This window comes from Triticum urartu, chromosome 3 (assembly GCF_003073215.2).
Source record: "Triticum urartu cultivar G1812 chromosome 3, Tu2.1, whole genome shotgun sequence".
Lineage (NCBI taxonomy): Eukaryota > Viridiplantae > Streptophyta > Magnoliopsida > Poales > Poaceae > Triticum > Triticum urartu.
Genome location: NC_053024.1, coordinates 670,771,534 through 670,780,903, shown reverse-complemented (window position 1 = coordinate 670,780,903; position 9,370 = coordinate 670,771,534). Strand labels below are relative to the sequence as shown.

Here is a 9,370-nt window from a genome sequence, read left to right as displayed (position 1 = left end):
TCCTCTACTTCTTCTGCTTCTTCTTCTTCTTTTTGGTAGTGGCTTCGGTGCCGGTACCTTCCCCGCCGGTCTCGGCGCCGCCATTGGTGTCGGCGCCGTCGGTGTCGATGTCGGTGTCAGTACCATCATCGAGGCCGACCTACAAACCTTGACTCTACTTAGCATACAAAAAGTCAAGGTACTGTTGTTCACCCTCATAATCCATCTCGTCTGCATCTTGGTCAGAAGGCCCGGTTTCTTCGTTGTTCGACATGTTTCCTATGATTAAGTCTCCTCGTTTAATTCTAAAACTATAATAAAATGAAAATTGACATAAAAAAGATCTGTGTTTTCCGGAACGCCGTTTCCCAACAAATCCTGGCACTCGATATGCCTACTTTCTAGCACAACTCATGCCAAAATTCACGGGAAATTTCGGCATGACCTTTTCTAAAAAGTGGACATATCGAGCGCCTGAAATTCACCAGAACGAAAATGAATCAACATTCCGGCGAAACATAGGCCACTCGGACCATTTACCCTGCACATAATCATCATTTTTCAAATATGACATGTCCAAAACATCACATGTCCACTTCAAATTTGCATATAAAAGGAATAAAAATATAGAACTTGAAGAAAAATGCAAGAAGTCATTTTCTTCACAATATTTGAAACTAAATTCAGCCTACCTAAATTTGAAACTAAAAAAATTAAATAGCAACAATTGCTTAAACTAAAAAATGCAAGAAACCTATATAATCAATTCTGTTTTTTCTTTTAACTACACCTAAAACACCTAACCCTAAATTTCTGTCCTAATTTGAAACCTAGGGTTCATACTAACTAGGGTTAATCCTAACTAAGGTTCATACTAACTAGGGTTCAAATTGCACCTAGGGTTCATAATATAGCCAAATTAACCTACTAGTTTGATACCTAGCTAAATTCATAACTAAATAGATAACCTAATTAATCTACTGCCCTAACTAAAACCTAAGTAAATTAACCGAAGAACCCTAACTAGCAGAGAGAGGAGGAGCGGTGGGGGCTTACAGAGGGTGTAGGGGCGAGGAGGCAGGCCTGACGACAGCCGATGATGGGTGGGTAGGAAGCAGAGGAGGGAGGCGTGGCGCGCCGGGATCGGGGGCAAGGGCGAGGTCGCCGGGGTCGTGGGGTCGGGGGCGAGGGAACGGGCTCCGGCGGCGACGAAGGGGAGAAGAGAGAGTGGGGATTTGGGGGAAGAAGCAGGGGTGGGAAGCCCGCTGGGGGGTTAAGTCAACATAGCAGTAGCATGTTTCCGAAAAACGTGTTATAGCTAATTTAGCTATAGCGCGTTTCGACAAGAAGCGCTAATGCTATAACCAGTAACTATAGCGTGTTTTTCCGAAGGGAGCTACTGCTATGTTGACTAGCTATAGCTCTTTTTTAGAAAAGCGCTACTGCTATAACTAGTACCTATAGCAGTTTCCTGTTTGTTTCTTCGATTTTCTTTTCCTTTATTTTCTCTTCCTTTTCTTTTCTTCGTTTTCTTTTGACGGTTAAGTATGTATACAAAATAGGAAGGTGATACAATGTATATAACTTAGGAGATATATATTGCATCATTTGACAGTTAAGTATGTATACAAAATAGGAACATATATATTACACCATTTGACCGTTAACGGTTTCTCAGCGTCGACGTTTTTGTTTCTGAGTGAGCTTCTTTCCCTTCTTGTTCGTTGAAGAATAATTGAGCCCCTCATTGTGACTTTTCCTTTTCCATGGAGTACGATATTTCTTAGGTAATGTAGTATTGATTCTTCTTTTGGCGTATACTTCATCGTCATCGTCATCTTCTCTCACTGGGTTGTCGTACTGGTCGTAGTCTTCCTCGTTGGCGACTCCATCCATTCCAATGGTGTTCCTTTTGCCTCTCCTCACGACAACACGGCTGGGATTGTACGGGTCGGTTATGAAGAAACATTGTGTCACGTGCTTAGCGTGTACCCATGGCTTGTTTTTTGCAATAGCATTTACGGTAGCGCTCTTGGCGTCGGGTATAGTCATGGTAGTGAAATACCGGTTTTTTCTTTCGACATTCTTAGCCCATCTCACATGGAACATCGTTGCGTTGTGCAGTCCAAAGTAGTCAAGCTCCCAGATCTCCTCGACCCTTCCGTAAAATCTCTCAGTTGCGCCGTTGTCGCTGCCGGTCATGCATTCCATCTCACCCCTAAGTTTTGATCATCATTGTCCATATCTTTGGCCTCTGTGTAGAACGTGTATCCGTTGATATCGTATGCCTAATAGGTGATGAGGTTGGGCGAGGGGCCATGTGTTAAGGCATATATGAGCAATCTGTCCTTAGAGCCCTCTTCCGGGGGATTAGCAATAATATGCTCTTTGAACCAATGCAGGAAAGTGGAGTTGTGTTCTCTAGTAACTTTGGTGTCCGTTATGCATAGCCCTCGGTCACGATACTTCTTTGCAATATTTCTTTGTGCAGTGTCGCGAAAGGATCTACCTGGTGTAGGTGTTGTAGTACTATCAAGTTTGCTCTGTCAAAGTCGTTGCGTCGATCTGAGTAGGCCACATGCAGTTCCCTGCGACCGTTGAAGTGACCTTCTCCTTCGAGCCTCCCAACATGCTTGTTAACAGGCAATCCAACACCAGGCGGCCGGTCTGCGCCATAGAGAAAATTCTCGCAGAAAGAGATGCACTCTTGTGTAAGATAGCCCTGGACGATGCTTCCATCCAGACGGGACATGTTACGAATGAATCCTTTGATGATCCCATTCATCCTCTCGAACGTCATCATGTTGTGCAGGAATGACGGCCCCAGGTCTATTATGTCGTCCACAATATGAACACATAGATGCACCATGACATCAAAGAACGCGGGCGGAAAGTACATCTCAAGCTCATTTAGTATCACAACGATCTCTTCCTGTAGCCTTCGGAGCTTCTTCACACTGATCGACTTTCTAGAGATGACGTCGAAAAAGTTGCAGAGACCAATAAGCGTGTCACGGACGTGCTTGTCCATTATCCCTCTAAGGGCAACAGGTAGTATATGCGTCATCATCACATGACAGTCATGGGACTTCATCCCGCTAAACCTTTTCTTCTTCGTGTCTAGATATCTGCTTATCTTGCCACAGTAACCGGAACTAACTTTGATTCCGGTAAGGCACTTGAAGAATTGATCGATCTCATCCGGACTTAAGGCGAAGCAAGAAGGGGGACAATAATCATCTTCCTTTACTTTTTTGCCCTTCTTCTCCCGCGCCTCTGTCTCCGTCTCTATCTCCTCTGACTTTTTACGGGGCGGCATGTGCAGATCTGATCGTCACGGGCAATTTTAATAGCAGCGTGGTTCTACTGAGCCGCGCTACTGCTAAGTTGGTAGCAGTAGCGCGGACGCCTGTTTGAGGCCCGCGCTACTGCTAATTAGCAGTAGCGCCTCTTCCTGACTCGCGCTGTTGCTAAGATTCTGTGTATAAGGTTTTTCCTAGCAGTGCGTCTTCCGTCACCGAATCCCTCATCATTGTGCTTGCTCCAAAGAAACAATGAGAACGTAAAAAGCTCAATGACATTTGTCGGACACTTGTTAGGCATGACGTCCGGCATGGACAACGTCGAACGGGGGAGGGGTATTGTAACGCTCCGGACACAGCCGTCGGTTACTGGCCGTAACTCCTGGTGGGATGTAGACTAGCCCCACAGATCAACACTAGTCTTTCATATACACTTTATCCTCAGTTGTGCGCATCTGAGATCAACTTTCCAGTCGGTCACCCGTCCTGAAATTGCTTAAAGCTAAGCATGCTTAACTTTGAAGTTCTTTCCGAATGAGCTCTCGGAAAAAAAAAAGAAATTCCTTATCGATATAAGTAGTGTATATATCATCCCTATTAAGACGGCTTGTCACAAATATGAACAATACCTGGCTGCAGACAAATTCGGGGTTGATTGGGGGAGGGGGGGGGGGCAACGACATAGTCCAAGACGGCCAGATGCGTTGGTGGGCTGACCGGAGTGATAAGTGGCGGCATCGGATTAGAAGGGTGCGATATATAGAACAAAAAGAGAGGGACGGAGCCAAAAAAAGAATGATATAAAAAAAGAGATTTAAACGGGTCAGAGTGTCGGAGTTTTACGTGACGAAGATCCAGACGCCCGCGTGCCTCCTCCAGATTATGGCCGGTTTGCGAGAATTCAAATGCACGGGCGCGTTCACAGACGTGTACAACACCGTGTTGGATGGAAAAAAAAGTTCAAACACCTCGATCTAAACGTTGGGGGGCGAGATGCCCTATCAACCCAGCGTCCCGACACGCAGCATCCGCACCCTCCCAACCCACGATTAAAAAAGCGCAAGATGCCATTCCTCCACCCTGACACCCAAGCCACGGACCCACACATGCCGGCCATCATTGTACTCCCGGCGAACCCAGGATCGATGCCCTGGCCCTTGAGTATCGACCACTATCCACACCCGAACGGCACAGATTGAGAACCTCTGCATCTACCACGCCCGCCTTTCTCCCTCCTCCTCCCCTGTTTTTCTTTCTTTCTTTCTTTCTTTCTTTTTCGCGGGGATCCTCCTCCCCCCATCCTTCTCAGATCCAGCTCCAGGAGTGACAGGAGCGCGACGAGTGCGGCGGCCGAACTCGCGGGATCTCCCCGGCGCTGCGCACCCCGTGTCCTCTCCTCTCCCACGGGCCACCTAGGTTTCAGCCTTGCCGCCGCCGATCAGGACACCCAAGGCCCCAAGGTAAAAGTCCAATCGTATTGTCCGTGGATCTCCGTGTCCTGTTTAATTCTTGTAGTATGTGGCAAAGGTGCTTGGCGTGAGCGCCCACAAACAAACCCTTCTTGCATCAGCTGGGTCTCAGCTTCGTCTTGTAGTTGATCTGGCACACTGGAAACTTTGTTTCTTCCATGTCAAAATTGGTATTTTGATCAAATGATTTCTAGTTTATGCGTCCCAAATTGATGTTTATGTGCAAGACATGTGGGCTTGTGTGTAATTTACATCTGTGGTGTGACTGTTTACAAGTTGTAAGAATTGATTCTGGAGTTGCTGCTGCATGTACGTAGTTGCAGATGCGTGTTTGTGGAATATACTTGTGTGCTATCCAAACAAGTCCCGAAAGTTTTTCTTTTTCTTTACACGGGAAATGGTTTCATCTGTGGCCAGTAAAATACCCCTGTATCTTTAATACAGCTGCATATATTTACATGGTGTCCAAGCAGGGCCTTAGTGTAGTATTGTGTGCTGATGATTTTTTTTGGATCCTATGTATCCCTTTCAGTTGGTTGGACTGATCTTCGACTGTGAAGGTCCCTATGGTTTTTGTCTTCCGAGTTTTGTCTTATCTTTGTTGGAACAACTTTTTAAGCAAGGTAAAATGATCTAGACATAGTGTAGTATTATAAACTGCTGCACAATGTTAAGAAGTCCTCGAGTACGCAGTTCGCTTGTTTGGACTGATCTTGGACCATGTACATGCCCCTACTGTTTTCATCTTTTCACTTATCCATGTTGGGATAATCGTGTGGAAGGTTGTGTATGCAGTCTAGTGTGATTGTGCAAGTCACGTTTGAAATTTGTTGCTGAGCTCTTGGCTATTATGTCTATTTTGCAGATCTGAGGAGATCCGCTTCCTTTTGGTCTATTTGTGAAGCAGTACACCTGAAGAAATGTCAGGAGGTCGGCAGACATATTGGTGCTTCCAGTGTAGACAGCGGGTTAGGCCGCGTGGACGGGAGATGGAGTGCCCTTACTGTGATGCTGGCTTTGTGGCTGAAATGGATGATGTCGATGCTCTCATGAGCCAATTTGTTGGGATGTATAGTGATTTTCATCGTGACCCAAGGTTCGGGATCATGGAGGCAATGTCTACCGTGATGCGACATGGAATGGGGAGCATGAATCGAGAGGCTGATGTAAGAGGAAGGCCAAGCATATTATCTGAACTGGAAATGGAATTTGGTTCGGGGCCATGGTTGCTCTTCCGTGGCCAGCTCCCCGGTCATCTCTCAGAGGCCAATAATGGTTTCGACGTTTTCGTCAATGGACGCCGTGGTGTTGGCATGCGGAGGGCAGATGTTGCAGATTACTTTGTTGGGCCTGGATTAGAAGATCTGATTGAGCAGTTGACTCATAATGATCGTCGAGGGCCACCACCTGCCTCTCAGTCATCTATTGATGCCATGCCTAGTGTTAGGATCACTGCCAGGCATCTCACTGGAGACTCGCATTGCCCTGTCTGCAAGGACAAGTTTGAACTGGGATCAGAAGCAAGAGAGATGCCATGCAAGCATTTATACCACTCTGATTGCATACTTCCTTGGCTAGAACAACACAATTCCTGCCCTGTGTGCCGATATGAGCTGCCAACACAGAGCTCTAGTGGTGCTAGCTGCTCACGCTCAAGATCAACCAACCAAAATGACAGTTCAAGCAGCTCAAGTAGCAGTGGAAGAACCAGTGGGCGTCAGAGGAGAAGGAATCCGTTCTCGTTCCTATGGCCTTTCCGCTCATCAAGTTCTAGCACTGGTTCTCGTTAGATTAGTTTGGTTACCTGGTTGGAGTTCACAATGCTATTTTAGTGAAGATGCTGATCAAATGGGATTTATGTGTGTCGCGTCTTACACCCAATATGTAATGTATGGCTTGTTATAGTCGCCCCACAAAATGGATTTCCTTGCAAGTATATAGTCATCTATCTTGCTAAATTTCATAGCAGCTGATCTTGTTTGCTTTTACACAAGTCAATATAAACTTCTTATTTGAGATTTCAATATAAACTTTTTGGGGGTGAGAGGTCGGGTATTTATTCTCTGCTGTATTGGTTGTTTTGTTGTTGCTGCATAACATATACGTAGTAAATTTGTTTATTTGTTGCTGTACAGGAATTTTTGGAACATGGTTTCAAGTGCACCCGTTAGAACAGTAAAATAAAAAAATAAAAGTTTTTTTTAAAAAAAATCTGACGCCTGAGAAACCTGTTGATTGTTGCACCTTGAAATTTCAAGATATCCATCAATGGTAGCAAGTATGATTATAAAAATACCGAAGACAAACACTTGCCCACATAGATAGGCACTCCCTTCGTCCTATAATATAAGAGTGTTTTTGACAATAGTTGATATTAGTGGGTTGACATGGTATTGACTTGATATTTGTTATTAGTACAAGCTAAAATTACGGTGGGATCTCATACTAGTGGATCCTCGAGCTGACATGAAAAAAAGTAGTCATGCCCGATTGCTCTTGTGATAGTCCACCGGCTTCCATCGGCGTCGGCCGCTCAGATGCCGTCGGCCACCCCCCTCCTACCCGTCCTTCCCACCCTCATCGTTGGCCCTCCCCTCCCTCCCCGCCTCAGGTGCGCGGGGGGGGGGGGGGGGGGGGGGGGCCTTCCTCCCCCTCCATCTATCTGTGGTCGTGGGTGCGTGACTGCATGGTATTTGGATTGGGAGGTCGACCCTCAGCTGCATCAGAGGACGCACCACCTTTAAGCCTTCCATTTGTGTTGTTCTTACGGACACCCTTCTTGGCCTTACCCTCTTCTTGAAGTTGGTTGTTTTGCTCACCAAGTCACCATCATCACATGATTAACGTCCTTCTGTGTTTCAACTTTTGCGGTCTTGAGCATGTTGAAATATTCATTCAGACTCTTGTTCATCCCATTCATGTAATAATTCATGGTAAAGCCATCGTAGCTCTGAGGGAGAGATGCGAGGACAAGATCAGTGCCCAACTCAGGTGGAAATTTAGGCCTAAAGCCTCCAGCCAATACCCAACTAACTTGAGTAAGTGTTGGCTCACTGAAGTTCCATCTTTCATCTCATATTTTCCAGCTCTTGCTTGTAGTTGAACACAAAGTTGTCATCTCCGCGATTATCTCACGAACACCATAAAATTTAGAACGTTTTTGAAGTTCTGGCTCCATAGATGCAAGCATGATACGTTGTACTACTAAAGAATCATCACTCCTTGTCTGATATTATGCATTTTATATCATCCTGAGCGGAGTTATCCGGTGGAGGACCACCGAGAGTTTTCTCAAGAAAATATTCTTTTTAGCACTTTTCAGAACAAACCGTCACATTATGGTGCCAATCCGTAAAGTTGCTGACAGTTGCATTTTCCCCCCTCTTTATGAAGTAACAGTGCCAATGTGAAGGTGGGATTGGGTGTCACTTATCTACAATGAAAATGCATACACACTAAGACATTTGTTCATGAACCTTCCATCTATTTTTGGGAAGGTTCTCGAACCTTACGTCCGGTTTTAATCTCATTTCTGTTTTCTATTTTCTAGTTCCGGGTTTCTTTCAATATTTTATTTCATTTTCCTCTTTATTTTTTTTTCAAATTCACGAACTTTTACAATTTTGCAAATATTTTAATTCGTAACATTTTTTAAAATTTGCAAAATTTCTGAATTCATGATTTTTTAAAAAAATCATGTACGTTTTCAGATTCATGAATATATTTTGAATTTGCAAAAAATAGAATTCCCAAACAATTTTAGAATTCATGTAAAATTTTGAATTTAAGAACATTCTTTTAACTCACGAACATATTGCTAATTCAATAACATTGTTTGAACGTTTTTTGAATTCACATATATTTTTGTGTATTCATGATTTTTTTTTCTCAAATTAAAACTTTAAAAAGAAATGAAAAAAAGTCGTGCCCTCTCTTCCTAGCTCTGCTTGCGCTGGCTGGGCGAGGCCCATGTTGGGCAGGCGACGCGAACTGTACTGCTCGCTACGCCCATGCTTTTACTCAAAAAAAGAAAGACAACGCTCATGCTGATCTGTGATTATAAGTTATTAAAGAAATAATCTAATTTGAAACATGAAGCGGGGATAGCTCAGTTGGGAGAGCGTCAGACTGAAGATCTGAAGGTCGCGTGTTCGATCCACGCTCACCGCACATCCATCAATTTTTTGTTTGTCTACGTAGCATCTCAGTATTTGAATCCATCAATTTTTTGTTTGTCTACGTACCATCTCAGTATTTGACTTGCGATACTGCTGATCACTCTGCCATAAAACGGTGACAGTGAAGAGTCGAAGCCTTGGTTTTGAAGGGGGGAAACGGAAGGGGTAGACCCAGCAGCAGTCGGTCAAGCAAACTCATCAGAGACAATAATACGCGTCCACTCACTCATGTTTGTCCTTCTGTCCTGTGAGCCGTACGCGTACGTACCACAGTATTGATTAAAACGCATGTTCTTCGCCGAATAATGGAGTACTGGCCGGTCGCAGTCCCGGCGAGCCGAGGTGTAAAACGTCGGCGTCCACTGCACTACTGCTGTGCTAGCTAGATCGGCGAACTGATGCTGATGGTCCTCCCTCGCCCTCGTCGATCCTACCAGTAGTT

General features: G+C 44.8%; 1 protein-coding gene and 1 non-coding gene across 2 annotated transcripts; both read left to right on the top strand.

Annotated features, from left to right (window-relative positions):
* The first annotated feature begins 4,417 nt into the window (after positions 1–4,417).
* On the top strand, positions 4,418–6,708 carry LOC125545827 (probable E3 ubiquitin-protein ligase RHC1A). Its single transcript, XM_048709865.1, has 2 exons — positions 4,418–4,741; positions 5,616–6,708. Exon 2 carries the CDS (start codon positions 5,671–5,673, stop codon positions 6,538–6,540), a length of 870 nt encoding a protein of 289 aa, XP_048565822.1. The 5' UTR covers positions 4,418–4,741; positions 5,616–5,670; the 3' UTR covers positions 6,541–6,708.
* A 2,139-nt stretch (positions 6,709–8,847) lies between these two features.
* On the top strand, positions 8,848–8,920 carry TRNAF-GAA. The gene has a single exon. It is a non-coding gene; the product is annotated as a tRNA-Phe (tRNA).
* Positions 8,921–9,370: the final 450 nt, after the last annotated feature.

What these genes read in the sequence shown, in the direction of transcription:
- LOC125545827 (XM_048709865.1), top strand. Translation starts at nt 5,671, where the DNA reads ATGTCAGGAGGTCGGCAGACATATTGGTGCTTCCAGTGTAGACAGCGG.